The 21,244-nt window shown below is 42.4% G+C and overlaps 1 protein-coding gene across 1 annotated transcript in view; it reads right to left on the bottom strand.

The window, feature by feature from the left end:
* The window catches only part of Rims2 (regulating synaptic membrane exocytosis 2), a 535,330-nt gene that overhangs the window by 56,066 nt on the left and 458,020 nt on the right, over positions 1 to 21,244 (bottom strand). The window contains exon 26 of the mRNA XM_023702342.1: positions 16,286 to 16,530. Coding sequence (XP_023558110.1) covers positions 16,286 to 16,530 — 245 coding nt within the window. The remainder of the gene's footprint in view (positions 1 to 16,285; positions 16,531 to 21,244) is intronic.

Genomic DNA, 21,244 nt, shown 5'->3' on the forward strand with positions numbered 1-21,244 from the left:
TTTCAAGCTTGCTGACTTACTGCTGCTGTAGAACAGCATGTCTAAGCCAGCGCACGGGACAGCACAGCAATGGACCTCTGCTGTTACGTTACATCTAGTAGCGTTTATCCTGGGGAATTTAAAATTGACTCGTAAAAGTGACAGCTTTCAAAGATCTGAAGTGAAGAACTACCTCAGTAAATTAAAACAAGAAATGCTGAGACAGTTAATCACAAATTGAGGCTCTCTGGCCAAGCGAGCATGAGTTGCAGGTAGGGAGCACCCCACCCACGCCAGGGAGTCCTGGGGCCTCTAGAGACACCATTACAGACAGACTGAGGGGAAAAGCCAACAAAAGGGGGCAACATTTATACTCTGAAAACTACAAATAATTGGAAGAAGAATCATGACTAAATGCTCCATCCTTATGGCCTCAAGCCTGAACAGCATGCAGGTGGTGCCGCTCACTGTAGTCCCTATAACAGCCCTGCTAACTTCTCCATGGTAAACAGCAAGCTGATTCCAACTTCACGTAGTGCTGCAAGGGCCCAGGAATAGTGAAAAGAATCCTACAGAGGGAGAGCAGTGTAGACAGAGTTACCCTTCTAGCTCTAAAACTTAACAAGCTAAGTTAATGAAGACTGCCACTGGCATAGAGACAGACCTATGAATCACTGGCACAGAACTGAATATCTAGGAAGAAAGCCACACATGCAGAGCCGGCCAAGCTTTGACCAGGGTACGAGATCAATGGAGAGGGAATACTCTTTTTCAAAAATGGTGCTGGGACAACTGGACAGCCATATGCAAATCAATGGAATGCAATTCTTACTAGATACCATCTATAAAGTTTAACTCCAAATGGACCCAAGTTCCAGATGTGTGTACTACACTGCAACCTTGGAAGGCGAGCTACAAGTAAATCCTAATGACCTTGACTGGGCAAAGGGTTATTTTACATGCCACTAAAAGCATAAGCAGCGACAACAACCTCATGCTTTTTCTTTTTTTTTTTTTTGCGGAACCGGGGTATTGAACTCAGGCCCTTGCACTTGCCAGGGAAGTGCTTATTCCACTGAGCCCTCTCCCTGGCCCCCAAGCTCATACATTTGATTTCATCAAAATTAAATCTACAAATTAGGAAAAATACTGCAAATCATATATCTGATAAATAATTTGTACCCAGACTACAAAAAGAATTCAAAATAAAAAATCAGTAATAAAAAGACAGACAGCCTACCTATTAAGAAATAGGAAAAGGATCTAAAGAAACACGCTTCCTGGGAAGACACACAAATGACTGATGAGCCCACAAAAAGATGCCTGGCACCATAGTCATCAAGGAAGCACAAATTAAATAGACAACAGGATTCTACTTCACATCTACAGTGGAAGCAGAATGAGACATCAACAAGAGGGGGTGAGACGAGGAGAAACAGAATCTTCCTGACTGTTGGCAGGAATATGAACAGCGCAGGCCCTTGGAAACTGTGGCAGGTCCTCCAGGGGTGGCATGCCAAATGATCCCATCATCCCCAACCTTCACTTGCAGACAAGACTTGAGGGAATGACAACATACACTTGTACACAAGCACTGGTGCCCACGGTTCACGCCAGCATCACTCAGACAGAAGATGCATTAATGATGAGTGGCTACCAAAACATGCCATGTCCATGCAGCGAAATATTACGTAGCCATGAAAATCAATGACACACCAAGACACATATAGAGGGATCCTGAAAACGCTATGCTAAGCCAATCACAAAGGATTCCACTCCCTGAAATGCCTGCATGGGGAGATTACAGAGAGGGTGAGGAGCGCGGAAGTCACTGAGAGGTGGACAAGAACTGGTGTGGTAGGGAAGCTATAACTAAGGGGAGGGAAGCTCTTTGAGGTGATGATGATGCTCTCAATTACACTGAAAAGTACTGGGTGGTGCCCTTCAAATGGATGAGCCATGTAGAATGCGAATGATGTCACAACAAAGCTTTTGTGATAAATATATCTTTCTGAATATGATTAAATTATATTGTTACTGAAATTACAGTTTATTTATATGAACAAATCTAGTGAAAAGGTTTGTGATAATGCAAGTATATATTTCACTTGTAATACCATGAAGAGTACATGCAGAACTATCGGTCATATAAAAGCATGCAAATAAGTTTAAAAAATCCATAAATACTGATACTAGTTTGAAAATGTAAAATTTAGAGTAATGGTAAGTTAAAACGTTTTTCTCCAGGTAAAAATTATTAATTTTAAACACAACATTCCCCAATTATGTGGAATATTTCCATGAGGAAAAAGCAAGCCCCAAATGGGTCCAGCCTAAGAGCTAATGCCTGCCAGTTATGGTCAGATTCAAGGGAAGAACCTCTAATCACTGTCGCACGGCACCCACTATCTTCCTTGAGGCACACATTAATTTTAAGTAGCCTAGAATGTAGCCTAGTCTTTCAGAAAAATGACTATTAATACTGAAGAACAGAACAAATTACCTTCAACAAATGCTGCTCCAAGATTAGTGCACAAATATCAAAAGCCATTTCCAACTGTAATTTGGGGCATTTATTAATAAGGTAATATTATTTCATAAACTCTTGGGTTGCACCATTTCTCCCTTCTGGTTCAAATCTAACAACAAAATTCTCTAATAAAATTGGTTTCCAAAGAAAAATTGATTGTGGACATTCTAATATAACTTGTGGAGTTTTCTGTTTTACCCGGACACAGTCCTTGCCCCCAGTCTTACATCAATGATGCCATCTTTAATAAACTGAAATGCAGTGTTACTTTTTGGAGGAAGGCCTGCAGCTCTGCCCAGTCCAGCCTGCCTGCCAAGCTCCCTCACTGCGGCATCCCTGCCAGAGCAGGCCAACTCCCTCTCCGACCCACAGTGGTGACAAGTGATGTCTTAGAATGCCGACTTAAGCAACCTGAGTTTTCTGCCTCACAGCCTATGCCTTTTAACTCTATCTCTTCTTAAAGAGAGTTAGAATCACATGATGCAATTTCAGTTTGAGGAAGTTCAGGTTTGGATTTTAAAGGTCTCCCAAAAGCCCAGGCTGAGGAGCGTCAGCCTGTTAGCTCCCTCTCCTCCCTGTCTCTCTGCTTCTCAGCCACAGCCAGGTAGACAGTGCCCTCTTCCAGTGCACACATCCACCACGATGCCCTGTGCCTCCCAGGCTCTGAGCAACAGGGTCAAGAGGCCCAGGACAGTGACTTCTGATACCCCATGCTAAAAAAACCTTTCTGCCTACTAAGTTGATTGTGCCAGGTATTTTCTCACAGTGATAGGAAGCTGACAAGCACAAAGATGTTTAGGAGCTTTCTAAAATATTCTAAGGAATACTGATCCCAAGGCATGCTTCACAGACACAGGGTTATTTGATTGCAGTGACTTAGGGAAAAGCTTTCCTATCTATCTCTTGGAGAACTGCAAGTACATAAACACAGTGAAGACTATGAAGTTCCACAGCTGTGAAAGACACAGATGAAGAGCTCGTGCTTATGGGATCACGAACTACTTTCTGCTGAGCTCTGGGAGTGCCCACAGACCTGGGCCTCCTGAGGGCCTGGCAGCTTTCCTGCTCCTGGGGGCAAACGCCCAGCACTGGCAGTGTGAAGGGAGGGGTGCAAACTTGGTTCGTGTTTAGAGGTTTCAGTGCACAGTCAGCTCCATGGAGGACCTCTGTGAAAAGTCACAGGGAAGAAAGCTGCTCGCGTTATGGTGGCCAGGAAGCAAGCCCAGGGAAGCGCTCTATGGGAAAAGGCCAAGGGCCACCTGGAGGCCCTCCAGCCGGACCTCGTGACCCCCTGGAGACAGCCAGCAGTGTGCTCTGCTAATCTACACATCTCTCAAACCAGACAAGTAGAAAATTAGGATTAATTTCCCAGTGAGATACATTTCAGGAAACATTGATTTAAGTAAAACGTTCTCTATTTTTATGATGTTTCCATTGTCCACTTTTACTTACTTGCACATTTAATTGAGACAAGAAAGCAGACCACTGGCATAAAAGCCCTCAATAAATCTTGGTTCTGATTAGTTTTGCCCTTGTTCTTGTCACTGTGTTGTTATATTTGAACCATTTCCTTCTGATGCCCTTGAAAATACTGATGGCTGGAAATAGATCATAGTTTGGCAAAGACTCAAAGTCGCACTAATACGTCAAGCAGTGCCATGACCTTACAAAGCAATGAAGCGTAGGTTAATTTTATTCTTCAAAGAACTGCAGAGGAATTTATATGAATGAAAACTTCATTTTGCTTTCTTATTTGACAACATGACATAAAATACAGATAGGAGGTTGGTAAGAAAAATATTGTTTCTTTTCTTTTTAAAAAAGCAGTGGGTTTTTTCATCTGTTCTCTGGAATAATACACAATGAATGCAATGTCATTTGTGGACACAATTCAGATCACTATTTCACTGAATCTGGGCTAGGTCTGAAGAGATACACGCCTGGAAATAGAAAATCATTATTTTTGGAAGATCTTGAGGTAGTTTTAGAAAAATCCAAAGATAATTTGTATAATCAATGAGAACAAATATAAAAATTAATCAGGGGGCTGGGGAGATGGCTCAGTAGAATAAGCGCTTGCCTGGCAAGTGCAAGGGCCTGAGTTCAATCCCTAGTTCTGCCAAAAAGAAAAAAAAAAAATAACCAGAATTCAATAAGATGCCCAGATACAAGGTTTAAAACAATTTCCCAAGTACCAAAAGTAGGAATTCTAATCAGAAAAATTGGTGCTTCTAATAGTAATACAAGTTACAGAGAATACATAAAAATAAAATTAAGAAATTACATCTAGAAGGCATGTTGAAATTACAGAATGCTGTTAAAGGATATGAAAGAAGTTTTGAATTCATGGAGAAACACACCATGATTCTCAACAGCAAGAACCAATACATAAAGATGCCAATTATCTCTAAATTAGTATAAATTATGATACAAAGTGAACATAATTTTGAAGATGAGTAATGGGGCAGTGTTGCCTGCCAGTTCACAAAATGAGAGCGAGGCTAGTGATTAAGGCATTGTGCTACTGTTTCTACTTGGAACACTGATTGTCACACAACTGAAAACTCAGAAAGTGCAAAGGTAAGGTCAGTTTAATACTCCAAAAATGGAATTCTAGATCAACAGGTAAAGTCTAAGTTGGCAAGTGAATTACCAAGGCACAACTATCTGGAAAAATTTAGATTCCTTGCTTTCTACAATCTTTAAAAGAAATTCTGGGTTTATCTAAAATATAAATTCTTTGAGAAGAAAATATACTGATATTTTTGTAGTACTGAAGAGGAAAGATTTACATATGATGTAAAACCAGGAAAGCAAGCAAAGACTGTGTACTAAAACTTCAAAAGGAAAAGTTAAGAAAAATGGTTAGTGAGCTGGTCAAATAGCTCAGTGGATTAAGGTACCTGAAAGCAGGCACAGGGGCTGGGGTTCACTCCCTAGGCCTGCTGCACCAGCCCCACCCCGGGGGCAGACTGAGATGGCAACTGAGACTGGGCGTGGTGGCTCCCGCCTGTAATCCCCGCTCTTGGGAGGCTGTAAATAGGCAGATCACTACAAGTCTGATCTAGTAGTAAGACCCTGAACACCCTATAGACCATTTCCTAAAATACAAAATAAATAAATAAAAGAAAAAAGAAAAATTGTTAACCAATAAGCACACAGAAGCATTCTTAACCTTGCCAATCACCAAAGAATGCACTGACTAAGTGGTTGCTCAGTACAGAATAAAATGAAAATGAAAGATTTAGCTTAGTTCTGAAAAAACTTCTAGCTATTACGTATGAAGTATATATGTTTGCAAACCTAATGTGGGAATAGCTACTACATAGAATATGAATTGTTAGTTTAAAGAGAAGCATTCCCAGTAAGTACAAAGGCAACACTAGCACATTATTAAGCAAGAAGCTAATTTTGACATTTGCTTCATTATTAGCGCTACTATGAAACCTTCAGAAAGTCACCCAACATTTGGATCCATCTTCATAGCCACAAAATAACAACTGTTTTATTCCACTGAGAAAAATAATTGAGGTATTAAAAAGTGTGGCTCTACCCTTTAGATGCAGATGAAATACATGGCATTAATCATAACTACAGCAAATTATACTTAGACATCAGCAGGTGAATCTAACTGAAGTGTGGAAGCGCTTCTAACTCATAGAGGATAGCACACATCTACCTGCCTGTGGTATTTTCACACAAATTCATTTGTTAAGCTTATCACTTTCTTACATATAGAAAATAACCATACTATAAATATGTAGTAAATATTTATAAAGGCTGCCAATAATAAAGTGGGGCAGCAATAAAACGATGTGATGTTTTGTCCTTCAGATTTCTCTAGATTACAGAAATATTGAGAAAGCCCAGTGGAAATAATATATGGCAAACATTCAATTATTTTTTCAGGAAGAAAACAAAATTATATAATGGTTTTATAGATTTTCTTTCGGCTTATTTGCTTCTCCATAGCTGGAGGGATTCTGCTGAAGAGAAGCCAGTACCAGAGTAGGCTAGGGTTCCAGCGGGCTGGTGGCCGTGAGACAAGGTGGGAGGCAGCTGCAGTTACAACAAAACCAGAGAAGGGTGCCAGATCGTTGCTGACTCAGAGTCTTATTAAAAGCAGAAGAAAAATGCGTTCAAAGAGCGTAGTAAAGAAGACAGGAAAGCAGCCCAAAGTGGTGCTCAAGGAGTTACATCTGGTTAGTTACATGGAATGGCTTCTTTCTCATTGTTTATTACACTTATAATTCTCTTTTGAAACTTCTAGTTATTTTAACTTGTGTAAAATAACTTTATTGCCTTTATTTTGGGAGAACATTTTCAATCCAACACAAGTTTGTTTTGAAATTATTAAATTTTAAATATCTATCTATCTATCTATCTATCTATCTATCTATCTATCTGTATTTTTACGTATTTAGTACAGGGTCTCACTACGCAGCTTGGACTCATAGTGATTCTCCTATTTTTTTTCACCCTCCCTAGCTCTAGGATTACAGGAATGTATCACCATGCCCAGACTTGGTGGCCTGCTCAGTGTGCCCAGGGGCAGGGCTGGTGCAGCATGTGGCTCTGAAATTGAACCTGGGTCCTTGCCCTTGCCTAAGCAGGAGCTTAGTCTGCTGTGTCTTTGTATATATCAAAATAGCTAATATAACATTCTAAAGTGGAACTTTTCCACACTGGACTTTCTAGTAAGAAAACTGGAAACTGAAGGGCCCAGTGAGGAGAATCTCAGTCTCACAGATAATGAGAAACCATTCGTCATCCATCTTCCCTTTGACATGGACAGCTCTATTCTGAGGGTAAGATGGCAGCTGGCAGTGGAGGAAGATGGAAGAGAAGCAGGATAAGATCCTTCAGTTGACACAGGACTAGGAAAGGCATGCTTGAAGTCATTGTTCCCTTGGTTTTGCCTCCCTATTTCCTTTGGAAAGGATGGCGTGGCTAATAGGTATTGAAATAAAACAGTTTCAGTAACTCCGATGTGGGCACAGCTCCCTGGCCTCCTGTGTAGTCCCCGGTTGTTCCCCCGGCATTCTTCACAGCCTTTCTTGTGCTTCAGCACAACAGACTACCTGGCCATCAGCTTCTTCAGCAGACCATTTCCTCACCTCAACACGCGCTCTTCTCTTATTATCATTTCCTAAGCGATCATGAAGCTTCAAGTAAGAAGGAATAAATATCTCACATACCTGAGTAAACACAAGCACAAAACCACTTTTAGGACTAAAAGCTAAGGCACTCACAGTCTCACGCTAGTAACTTCATGCCCAAGTGAAGCGCACTAGGGCCCACCTCCCAGGGCTTTAATCCGAAGCCTTTGCCTAGGCCAGCGTGCAGCCTGCGGCCCCGCCTGTCAGGACACAAAGCACACAGTTCAGGTCCCAACAGTGCAATTTCCATTGGAAGGTCACTTAGCTTTGGAAATACTGCAGAAAGGTGAGCCAGACTAGGTTAGTGTTCTCCACGGTATGCTTTTTATCACTGGTCCTTTGGGTCACATCAAGCTTTGTAATTTTGACTCATTTTTCTTATGACGTTAAAGGGCCCTCTGAATGGAATTAACAGCACACGAGGAGCACTCTAGTCAGTACATACCATGTTGTTTGTAACAGAGAGACAGCGCTATAAATATTTACTGAATAATCAAGTGTTATATTAATATATTATAATGTAATGAATAACAAGGTGTCAGTTTAAAACAAAAAAGAACACTTTTGAGAATAAAATGATAGAAGGATCTGTCCACGAAGAGCAGCATCAGAGAGAAAAGATGGATTCTACTTTAGTGCTTTTTCACCTCACAAAGTCTACAATAACAAGAGCTCTCACAGCCTTTGGGAACATTGGGCCAACGGTCGTACCTCTCCCCATACACTGGAAGAATGAGCTCTAATTACTTCTGGTATCGTTACTCATAGGTACAGTACTTAGTCACAGTTTTATTAATTTTATACCAAATACCCGCAGTTGTCTCCTGGAAGCCTTCCTAGCAGGTAACAGGAGAAGGACTCAATTGAATAAAAGCATCTCGCAGCTCCCCAAGATTATTATAAGTGTACGGGGATTTCACTTAAATGGGGTTTACCAAAAAATTGCATGTCTGATTTTAGCTTAGTGTTCAAAAACCTTTAAGCATTTAACTGTAATGAAAAGACTTCCTTGTCTGTATTTTTCAGCTCAGAATTAAACTCTGATGGTACAGTTATTTACAGTTACCAGGCCTTCACTGATTGCCACCATAGGCAAATCCTCTCAGCTATTTACATCTTACAATTATGTCTAATTAAATTAAATTAAGTCCATACTAAAAGTCCTTTCCTGAGGAAATTTTTTATCTTTGAGTTTTTTTCTCTGTAATGGAATGAAAAAAGCTAATTAAAAAAAGTCTTGTTACAATCGTGGGGCCACATAAGGATACCAGCTCCACAGCTGCATCTCCTTCCACTGCCTGATGTGTCAAATGAGATGGCGATACCTCGAGTTGGAAACACTGCACAAATTTGTGCAGTGATATGATAGCCATATTTAAATAACTAATAACTATAGTCCTAAGTCTGTATTAGAAAAAAACTTAAATCTCAATAACTGGGTTTGTTCTCTGGTTAAAAAGTATAAAGTAAAAATAACTTCATGAATACAACTTTTATTTCAATCTGCATTTCCTCCCAGAAAATATGTACAGATGTGTAAATAAAACTTTCAAAACATCTACATCTATTTTTGAACCTCCACTTTTCTATCTCCATTATTACCATTTATGGTAAGCAAAGAGGTCTTTCTACAAATGTCCACATACTGTCTTACGGACTATGTAAATACTGTGTTACAGTAATGGTAAAAGGTCTTCTCAGATGTAATTGAGGTAATCAGAAGAGGGAGGTTATCTTGGGTGATCAAAATACCCAATTTGCGGCTTGGGAAAATGAACTGCCACAAGAATTCATTAGTAAATGAACAATTTGATTACATCTGTGGTCATTATATTTGGGACAGGAAAATACAATAGATAGTGCTTCAAGAGGTAAATGCAAGGTAATTTGCATTTATAGATGTAAATGGATAGTGCCTCAAGAGTTCAATTTATTCTCTGTATAAATGATAATGGTAGGACACTGTAATGTGAGATGATAAATCAGATACATTTCACATGGATTTATATGGTCATTCACAGATTTTAAACTCTATTTCAGTGTACGAGCTTACCACTTGAGAAACACAGTTTTGAGTTATCTTGACCATAGAGGATTAACTGGTATGTTATGTGTTTGTTCATAATTTCCTTTAAAGAAATGTAGAACATTTAGTAAAACATCCACTATTACATTAACTATTAGAGGTACAAAAATGAATGATATGTCATTCTTTTCAAGGAATTTATAGTTTAATGGAATTGAGGTGAACACAAAGTTATAATATAATGTTACTAAGATAAACATTACTCTTAAGAGTCTGAAAAGTATTCATTTTTCTATATTTAAATTTCTTTCTTGAGGGAGATTAATGGCAATGCATCTTTTACTGTAATATGTTTTCTTATAATTTAAACCTCTGCCATATAGTTTGGTCACCTCTTACAAACATCTGACATATAAATAGACAGCTAAATAAATAATTCAGTGAGTAAAATAAAAGAAAAAAATTTCTTTCTCAATTCAGTAACAACAAAAAGTAATCTTTCTATGACAGAATGGACAAAAGACTCTGATAGTCATTTTCCCAAAGAAAATATACAAATGGCCAATCAGAATATGAGAACACACCTAGCATCACTCATCACTGGGGGATACAAATCAAAACCACTGAGACGTAACACTCACACTTGTTAGTATAGATACTGCAAAACAAGTGACACCCAAACACAAGCCAGTGCCACAAGGGTGTGAAGAAGCTGGAATAGTTGTGTATCACCAGGAGGAACATAAGCTTATGCAACTGTTAAACCAAACAGAATGGGAATGCCTCAAAAACTAAAAAACATAGAATTATTACCTGACCTAGCAATTCCACTTTGAGGTAGATCCTCAAAGAACTGAGAGGAAGATCTGGAAGTGATACTTGTACACACATATTCATGGAGCAGAATCACTATTTCCTAAAGGTGAACAACCCATGTGTCTGCTGGCAGGTGAACAGGTAAACAAAATACAGTGCATACATCAGTATTAAATTAGGGAGCTTTGGAAAGGCAGTGAATTCTCACCACCTGGGTGACGTACTTAGAGTGTAGTCATAGGGAAAGAAAGTGGGCCAGTGAGTGCCAGACTGCTGGCTGTAGGGGCATGAAGAATGCAAGAGTTGTGGGACTATGGAGCTTCCACCCAGATTCTAGAAGAGATCCTGGAAGGGCAAGCAGGGGACCCTGAAAGGGCGGTGTGTGAAGCTGTGATTACAAAGCCAAAGCTTCAGTGGAAACCCCAACAATTTGGAGAAGCCAGATCTGAAAGTAGGGAGCAGAGCTGGCCCAAGCGAGAAGCCATGGGAACTACGACCACCAGCAGTGCCATGGGGATAGAGCCACCCCAGCCCTTTGGGGATCACAAATTGCCTCAGATGCTGCACATGTAACTACAGGATTCACTACTGGATTTTGGACTTGCCCCCTGCTCACTGGCATGGCCTAAACTATATTGATGTTTGATCAAAAAATAAACTTCTATGTCAGTTTTCAGGGCATAGTAGATGGCATTAGGATGAACACTAAATAACTTTGAGAGTCTGCTTCCACATCAATTTTCTCATACTTATTTGAAAAGAAAATTCAAAGATGCATCATGGGCCATATGAGGCATAAGCTTGGGGTAAGTTCCCTGTTAGTTTAAAAACACATATATTTCATTAATTTTCTCGAAACAAAAATTTTTTTTTTTTCAGAACTGGGGTTTGAACTCAGGCCCTTGAGCTTGCTAGGCAAGTGCTTATTCTACTGAGCCATCTCCCCAGCCCTTGAAACAATTTCTTGATGATGCAAACATTCAGTAAATAGATAAATCAATACATTTATTTTGTATTACATGCCATCACAGTCTAGATGTTAAAACCATGCATGTAAAGCACTATGCTGGTGTATAAGTGATCACAGATGAAAAGCACAGACCAGAAAATGGGTATGGCTCGTGGTGGATGACCTCCACTTCAGTGCTGGCTGTAATGCCCTCCATCAATGAAACTGGCCCCAAGAGCTCTGTCTCCTAAACAAAACCTTTATTCCACTCCAGCTACTTGAGGTTACAGTCCTATTTTTAAATTAAAAACAAAAATCCCAGACTTTTCTTCACCCATGCCATCAATAAAATAGTCATTAGCCCCTTGCCCCTGTTTAAATATGAATGAATTTAATAAAAAATGTTCAAACCATGAAAACCCAGGTCCTTAGCGGCACTGGCCACGTTTGAGCACCCTATGGGTGGAGGTGCCATGTTCTTGTGGGTAGAGCAGCCACAGTGCTGCCAGCAGTGCCAGCGGGCAGTGCCAGTAGGCAGTGCTCCCATGGAGGCTGAGGGAAGTTGGTGCTGTAGGGTCTGAACCCAGCACTCACCCTTGACAATGCTAGATGAACCTGCAGTTCTTCCCCTCTCCCTGCTTTGGTCTCCTCATCTGCAAAATGGGCGCTGTATAACTAATTCCTGCTTCCTGGCATTGTTGAGAGGCTTGCAGGTCACTCACTGCACTGACTCGTCAATGCACGAACAGAACCTACAACCTCTACATACTCTCCGCACTCGCATGTGGGCATCTTGGACTCTACTGATGGCTCCAGTTTCTCCCATAAAAGTATTGCGCACCATTTCAGGGTAGTCAGCAAATCCTGCATCTTGCTGAGTCCGCTTGTAGGCTTACAGTTTTCATCCTACTTGACCTGCCAGAAGCCCTTGACACAGTGGATCATGCGGACCCAGAGATTCCACCTCTAGATATATTCCAGCAATCCAGCACACCCGTAGCAGCACAGCTTATCATAGCTAAATCTTGGAACTGGCCTACAGGCCCATCAAGAGATGAGTAGATAAAGAAACTGTGACATTTACACACAACAGAGTGCTGCCCTGCCAAAAGGAAGATAAACTTGAGGCATAGGCATTCACAGGTAAATGCATGAGCCTCGAGACCACAATGCTGAGTGAAATAAGTCTGACACACAAGCTTAAATGTCACATGGTTTCCCTCATATGAGACCTCTCTCTGTCGCTGTCTGTCTCTGTCTCTGTCTCTCTCTGTCCTCTCATTCTCTATACTACTCTTTAAGAAGAGTCCATTTTGATAATTTCCTATTCTTCAGAAGGCAGGTAGGTAGACATACAATCTTGAAATCTGTAGTAGTATAATGATAATCATCTTTTAAAAGTTATAAATATTATATTCAAAAATTACCATTTACTTAATTCATCATTACTCTTTAACCTAACAGGATGCAGATCAACATAGAGAAGAAAAAAAAAACAAACAAGAGACTACTAAGTGAATCTTTGAAAATACAAACATACTAGCTGAAAACATACAAGGTATTCTTGGTTCTAGGTAAATTACTCAATATATCCTATTTATTTATTTTTAATGTATTATATACAGGGTCTTGCTATGTAGTCCTGACTGGCAGTGATCCTCTTGGTTCAGCCTTCCCAGCATTGGGATTACAGGTATGTGCCACCATGCCCGGTCTTGGGGGGTGGCTCAGCATGCCTAGAGCAGGGCCAGCCTGGCATGTGGTGCCGGGGATCAAACCCAGGTCCCTGTGCTTGCCTAAGCAGAGGCTTAGTCTGCTGAGCTATCTCATCGACCCTAGATCATTTAATATCTAAATAGAAAGCATGATCTAATCTCTTTGAGCAGATTATCAAATAGTTTAAATTCAAAGATTTCAGTTTTAGATATTGTTGGTGCTTGTGATTACATTTTTATAAGCAAACAAAACATAAAAGCCTCACTTGAAACACATATACATCAATACAGAATTAAGAAATTCTCTGAAGGATTGGAGTCCACAATGATACAAATTCTTCATTGGCTGCTATAGTCAAAAGCCTTGGAATAAAACACAATCTCAATTCTGTTGTCACTTGGTCAAAGCTACTCGGTGAGAAGGTAGCACTAAACACACATTTTAAAAGATTAAGATTTAATCACAATGCCACTGAGTAGTAATGAAGACCATGGCCAAGAAGCCTGATTTTTGCTTTGCAATCTATAGGAAGAGGCCATATAACAAGGAATAAGACTATATTTCTTTTTCTTTTCTTTTTTTTATGCATTTCGTACAGGGTCTATAGGGTCTCACCACACAGATAAGATGCCTAGTGATTCTCCTGTTTTCAGCCTCCTAAGTGCTGGATTACAGGCGCGTGCCGCCACACCCAGGCTCAATGGAGACAGGGCGGGCAGGGCATGCCCGGGATCGAATCCCAGCCACTGCACCCTGCCTAAGCAGGCACTCGAGTCCACTGAGCTACCTGGCCAGCCCCAGACCACATTTCTTAAATCTTCTATCACAGCGTCTTTAAGATGAAAACCTGCACCTGCTCACAGACAAGTGAAGCAGCGTTGCTACAGAGCTCAGGGCACAGCCAACTTCAGCATAAAAATACTGTCGACAGAGGATCTAACAGGCATTTAGGTCCAAACTGTAGAGACAGCGAGGTAGACATGGAGAAATCGCACACCCATCTCTGACTGTGCTCTCATAGACAGCACTCATCCTGCCTTCAGATTTCGCTCTGCTTCTGGGCACCACTCTGTCCACCCAACTCGAATGTCCAGCCTAAGCAGCGTCCTGTCTTGGCCTCCTGCTGGCTACCTACTCTGCTCTTCTGGGCCGCTTTCAGCAGCACTGGCAGGTGTAAGTGTCCTCTCAACCTCCTAATTCTAGCTTCACCACCGATATAGTACAATCTGTTTCCTACTAGATTATAATCTCTTATGCCTTTTTGTGTCCAGTGAGTCTGGCACACGGTAAGCTTTCGATATTTACCAAAAACCTTAATACACAGAATTAATGACATAGTTTAACACCATATATTCTCTAACTTGTGATCTTTTTAATTTTCTAACTTTAAAATAATTTTAATTTACACATACAAACATGAAATCAGAAATATTAATGGGGAACTTGCGATATTTCATTACAGGTACACATTGTATAATGTTTGAGTCAGGTCAGACTATCCACCTCTTTAAATATTATTTTTTTCTTTTTAAAGTTTCACAAACTTCTTATTTATTTATTTATTTGGTACAGGATCTCACTATGCAGCTCAGACTCGTAGTGATCCTCCGTCTCAGCCTCACCAGCACTGGGCTTACAGGCATGTGGCACCACGCCCGGTTTCAGTAGCAGGCAGACTCCGGGGTGGCACGCATGTGGTACCAGGGATCAAACCCAGGTTCTTGTGCTTGCCAGGCAGGTGCTTGGACCACGGCGCTATCTCCACCCCACATTTAGTATTTCTTTGTGGTGGAAACTTCTCAAAACTTTCTTGCAGTGCTGTGCAGCCACGGTAGGACACAGCAAGGGCCACTGGAGCCCTACCACCCCACCTGCCACCGCCCACACAGGACCTCGCCTCTTCCAGCTGTCGCCAGCAGCCCTGTCAGCTCGCCATTCCCACTTCCCTTCTGACTCACAGCCTAATGTCCATTTTAGGTTCTGAGCTTTTAAAAATTCAGAGATCATTTTAGAGTACTTTAATTATAGAGATATTTTTAAATTTTAAAGAAGAAAAAGCAATAAAGTTTTACCTATTGAACAAGTAAATCTAATTTCTGACAGATTAGTATGACATAGCTAATTATGCATAAGTATTAGCAGTTTAAAATCATTTAATATGATCGATATCTCTACTGTCCATTAATTAAAATTTTATTTCTACATTACAAAGAGAATAACATTTTGAAATACCAAATGGAAAATGAGCATAACAAAAATCATAATATGGTAAGTTATAACCTGGATAAAAGAGAGTACCATCCAATGACTGTTTCTATATGATATCGTTATATACGGCCTACTGTCCAGAATCACTGCTAATGGGAAAACCAAGATTAGTCGCGCCCCAGAAGAAAACGACTGTGAAGTGCTGCTTGCTTGGCTCTATATCGTGACTTCTTTGTTCAAGAACCCTAGTAGTCAAACACAAATTATATTTAATCCAGTTGTCTGTCATTTATTTTGCTGTAAAACACCATATTACACACTTTTGTTAACTGTTAGATATGCTATTATTTGCGACATAACAGGGACTCAATGTTTAATTATCAGCACCCATTTGAAAACATGGCTTTGACTCACAAATTTCATAATTGCTAACAGTGGCTTTTCTGAGTGCTGTGTATAATTTGTTCTGCAGATGTGATTGAGAAGTTACATTTTAAAGCAGCAAAGCCCTGCACGCCTCGCATCAGCACAAGCCTCTACATCCCCTCCAGGGGTGTCGGGTGGGCAGTGCGCTCCTCCCGCCAGGGCCCAGCCCGGGCCACTTTCTCCGGACTCGGCGACTCATCGCGGGAGCTAAAGCAAAGCGCGTGTGCTGAGACCGCGACCAGGACCCGAGGGGCGCCGCAGTGACCCCCGGGCAGCAAGGATGGCACCCGGGGTCCAGGGGAGGTCCGCTCTGCAGCAGGCTCCCAGTCACTGCAAAAGAGGTCTCGGTTACGCTCGCAGGGCTCGGCGCCTGGCACGCTGCACGTCAGCACCGCTGAAAGGAAAGGCCGGGAGGAAGGCAGCGCGCCGCGCCCGAGCCGACGCGCGGTCAGAGCAACGCAAGGAAGAGCTCCTACCCGTCCGGCCGAGCTGCGAGGCGCTGCGACTCCTCCGTGAGAGGCCCACGATCGCCACCACCTTGGCGCCGAGGCTGGAGCGCCGCTTCCTGCCGCCCGCGCCCGGGGCGCCCGCCGCCGTGTCCGACTGGCTGCCGTCGGTCCTATCCAGCGAGCACAGGTCGCCGCTGATGCTGGAGCTCCGGGTGGTGCCGCTCTTCCCTGGCTCGCCCATTTGTCTGCTTTGCATTTTGGACGTAAAGACACTGTCAGGCGATGCAGCGTTAAAAGCGAGGCCAAGAGTGGAAAAGGGAAAGACAGAAAAGCCGTTTTAGATGACACGTCCTGAGCACGACGAAGGCTATCACCTACACAACGCGGCCTTAAGCGCAACTCTCCCGGAGCGCGGGCGCGGGCCTGCTCTCCTACTGTAGGGCCGTCTTGACGCAGAACTGGGGGCCAGACAGCTGCCAAAGAAGGCTCTGGCGCACGCCCGGCGCCCCAGCCAGGGCCCGCCAGCCACTGGGAGAAAGGCCTTCAGAGCTCTCCTCCATAGCGGTCACGGTGTGGCTGTGGCCTTGGAGAAAAAGGAGACACGCGGGAAGTTTGCCAACAGTCATCAGAGGTCAAGGCATTCCTCTACTAGGGCCCTGTAAAAGGAGTTTTCTCATTGGATGAGAAACCTAATATAGTTCACCTAACACTGGTTAACTTTGCCTGTCCATAGGCCTAGGCCCTAGTATTTTCATTAGCTTTGAATTAAAATAATTTATTCCATTTTACTTAATTTCTGATATTTATCAATTGAGGTTCAAGTTTAAATTAAGTTTCTGATTCAAATCTGTATTCCAGAAAAAATAAAAACAATGATTTCCCTCTTGCACTGGTGTTCATTTGAAAAACAAAAACGTTATCACTTCTCAAGACTGTAGTCGGAAGGCAATGAATGACTCCCTCAGCGTCTGAGCTGGTCAGTGACTGGCTGCAGGACCCATGCTGCCAAGGGCAGAGATGGAAGGGGGGCGCTGCAGGAGGTTAAGGTGCCCCAAAGAACCTGGAAGCGGAGGCCAGCTGTCCAGCTGGGCCTGCAGCGAGCCATGCAGGAAGCAGGCTCTGGGCAGGCGTGGGCAGACTCACAGAGCATCAGTTCTTGGCTCAATTATTACTTGGTTCTGATCACGAGTGTCAAAAGACATAACGCGGGGCCGGAGAGAGGGCTCAGTGGAATAAGTGCTTCCCTGGCAAGCGCAAGGGTCTGAGTTCAATCCCCGGTTCCGCCAAAAAAAAATAAATAAATAAAAGACATAAGGCCAAGTCAACAGAACTACATGGATACTACTTAAAATAGGAGAATTAGAGCTGACGGATTAAGGTGAGCTCTCACTTCTAATTCACTAGCTCAGTCTTCCAGAAAAGCACTTCCAAGGCTGGGACTCTGGGGCTCAATCTATGTGCTTAGTCCGCAGATCTCTGGCAGGGGACAGCCTCGGTGAGGTTTTTTTTTTTTTTCAGTACTCGATTGGACGCAACAAGGGCAGGCAAGGGCCGACTCACAGAGCATCAGTATAGCCTTCCCAGAGGCTAAACCCCAGCCCTTTTTACTGTGGGATGGGGTCGTGCTGTGTTGCTAAAGTGCCCAAGCTGGGCTCAAACCTGAGATCAGCCTGCCTCAGCCTCCCACAGTGCCAGGACGAGAGGCATGCCCACCATGCCTGGCTCCTAAAGTGAAGATTTTAAAAACACAGTGAAGTGTCCTCGTTTATCTTCCACATCAGCTTCATGAAGAAATGAGGCTACACGAGAGAGAGAACTTGTGCTTCTCCAATGCCGAGCATTAATAATTTCTAAGCTTGTTTAATGTTGCTCTTCTTTCCTCAACAATGCAGCAGAGTAAATAGAATTTTGGAGGCAAACGCAATACATGCTTGCTACTTTCTACAGAAGCTCTTTGTTCTACTCTGAACCTTTAAGAAAGGTTCTTAAATTTTAAAATAATATTTCTTTTCTCATTGAAAATGTGTCTAAAGTAAAAAGTCAGTAAGTGGAAATTATAACAATTCTTAAGGTATATCGACAATTGAGACAAAACGATAGTCATTAAAAAAAAGTTTAAAAACTTGTGAGATTAGAATGTCCAGGTTGAGTGCCAGCAAGGCAGCTCAATGGACTAAGTGCCTGCTCAGCCAGGTGCAGGGACTGTGGTTCCATCCCTGACACCACATGCTGGGCCGGCCCTGCCCCCAGGGCATACTGAGCCAGCCACGGAGTCCCAGTGTGGTGGCGCCCCCTGTAAGCCTAGCACTGGGGAAGTTGGAAACAGGAGCAGCACTGTAAGTCTGAGCTGTGTAGTGGACCCTGTAGCAAATACATTAAAAAAAATATGTCCAGGTGGGTCAACACACCGGGCATTACCCGGTAGTGAGCAGATGGCACTGAGGCAGGAGTCGGGATGTGGTCTCACTTCACTGACTGACCACGCAACCCTGGGGAATGATTTCACCTTTCTGGAGCCTGGATTCCCACCATTAAGTGAGAAACCATAAGCAACAAGAATGCAGTGATAAGAAATGGAGCAGAGGACTGGAAGGTTTGAGGGAGACAGTTTCCAAGGATGACCCAAGAAGGTGTCACTGAAGAGAGGGCAGTTGGTGACTCCTAGTGATACAGCCTGTGATGTGGGTGGAGGGCATTGCAAGTGTACAGACAGCTCCAGCAAATACCTCAGGGCAGGCATAAGTGTAGCTGGTAAGGAACATTTATAAAATCAACTTGGTGTGTACAGGATTGAACCAAGTCTCTGTACTGAGCTACCATCCACGCGGCCACCATTTTTATTTGTGTTTTGAGGCAGGGTCTTGCTATGTTACCCAGGCAAGACTTGGACTTGCAATCCACTTGCCTCAGCCTCGCCAAGTGCTGGGATTACAAGAGTGTGCCACTGTGTCTGGCTGACAAACCATCTTATAAAACAAACTCAGAGAGGGGATAAGGCCTGGATGAGTGAGAATAAAATCACGTCCTATAGAATTTCTCTTCTTGAAGTGCTATTTGGGTGATATATTATAGATCTCTTGAGACTCTGAGGCCCTGGACTGCAGTGGCTGGTGTCCAAGAGGCCTGGGGTCCAGTCCCTTATTTTATCTCTAAATACAACACTGAAAAGCATTTTACAGAGATCATAGATAACATACTTAAGGTGATAAATTCATGAAAGCTACATTTATGTAGGATTAGGAAACATTCTTTAATATTCAAAACTTCACATTCTTGGGGCCAGGGAATTAGCTCAATGGTACAGCGCCTATCTGGCCAGTGTGAGGTCCTGAGTTTGATTTCTACCCCTAAAAGTTTTTAGGCATCCCTAAAAAACTTAAGTCTGTTTGAAAACAGGTCTTAAATCTACTTATATATTAATCCTTTATTATATCTTGAACCTATAAGTTTTTCATCAAATTATTGAGTAACAGACCCTCCCTCTACTATGCATTCGAAGAAACTTATCTTAATGAAAAATTTTTAATTTTTTACTTTTTTTTTTTTTTTTGCTCCAAATGCCTTCAGGGCAGGTTTGGCTGGCTTGGTTGTGGGGATCGAACCACAGCAACCCGAGCCTGACTGCTTGGTTGAAGCAGCCACTTAAAGAACTCAGCTAAGGGGCAGGCCCCCCAATTTTTTACTTTTTATATCGTAAGTCTGCCTTTCTCCATTCCCAGCACAGCACCAGTGGCTTCTAGTTGCTCACTTTGTGCCTCCTCACTTGAAAATTTTTCATTATCTTTCAACGTATTATTTGTACTTAACTGGACATACTCACTGTTCTGTTTTGAATTTTAAAATACACCAAACACAAAAATAAACATCTTCAGAATAGTCACAATTTAATTATAAGTGTCACTTGCTGTCATGTAGTTTGAGAATCTGTACAAGAGGATTTTGAAATGTTTTCATCTTGTGTATTTTACAGACACAGACACTGCATATCTCTCTTGATCTCAGCTCCTATCTTATTATCCTCACAGACATGACCTAGTTAGTCCTCGTCTGCTTTTCCCTCTTGAGTTTTCAGACCTTCAGGCATTTCTGGACTCAGCTAACTTTAATGACAGTAAATGCCACAGCACTGATTAACAGATCCTTTTTGTAAACTCTCCTGCTGCCCCAGCTTGGTGCCGCTCCCATGGGGTATGTCTGGGATGCAATGGAGCACCCACACTCCCACGCAGGCGCTGGGTGGAGGGGAAGAAAGCTGTAGGCTTTCTCACAGCATGATGAAGGACTTCTCTCTAGCCAGCCCATCACCGCAAGTGCCCATTTTTATGCTCTCTGCAGACGAGCAGCTTCTGCTAACTGAGCAAAGGGTGCACCACTCGTGGACAGAAACGAAGAGTGAAACAAAGCCGTTACTAAAGGAGTATTAGCTTAAGAGCACAAGTAGGAGTGGAAATGTTCAGACAAACTGGTAAAGAATGGTGTAAGAATCAGAGAAGGGATTGAACAGAGCAGAGATCAGGAAAGCTTTATAAACCTTGCGTCAAGGGACGAGTAAAACAACTATGACATGAAGAAAAAGAAAACTTGAAAACACAGTCATATAAATAAAAGTATAAATGTAAGAAACCACATGCATAGTTTTAAGATGCACAGCATAGTCTGGCCAAGTCATAAGGTGTCACAGGTGACATCATCGGGAACCAAGGGGGACATTCAGCATGGACCTACAGAAGGACGTGTGGGTTTTGAGATAAAGGGGTCACTAATGCTGACAGAGCTACACACAGAGGAAAATCCTAAATAAGGCAGGCTGGGCCGGCTAAATAGCTCAGTGGATTAAAGCACCTGCAAACAGGCACAGGGGCCAGGAGTTGATCCCCCAGCCTGCCAGCCTGCCCCACCCCCAGGGGCTCATTGAAATGACAGTTGAGACTGGTCGTGGTGACATTCTCAGCTCTTGGGAGGCTATAAACAGGTGGATCATTATGA

The sequence above is a fragment of the Octodon degus genome, unplaced genomic scaffold (genome assembly GCF_000260255.1).
Source record: "Octodon degus isolate 3935 unplaced genomic scaffold, OctDeg1.0 scaffold00148, whole genome shotgun sequence".
In the NCBI taxonomy this organism is placed as follows: Eukaryota; Metazoa; Chordata; class Mammalia; order Rodentia; family Octodontidae; genus Octodon; species Octodon degus.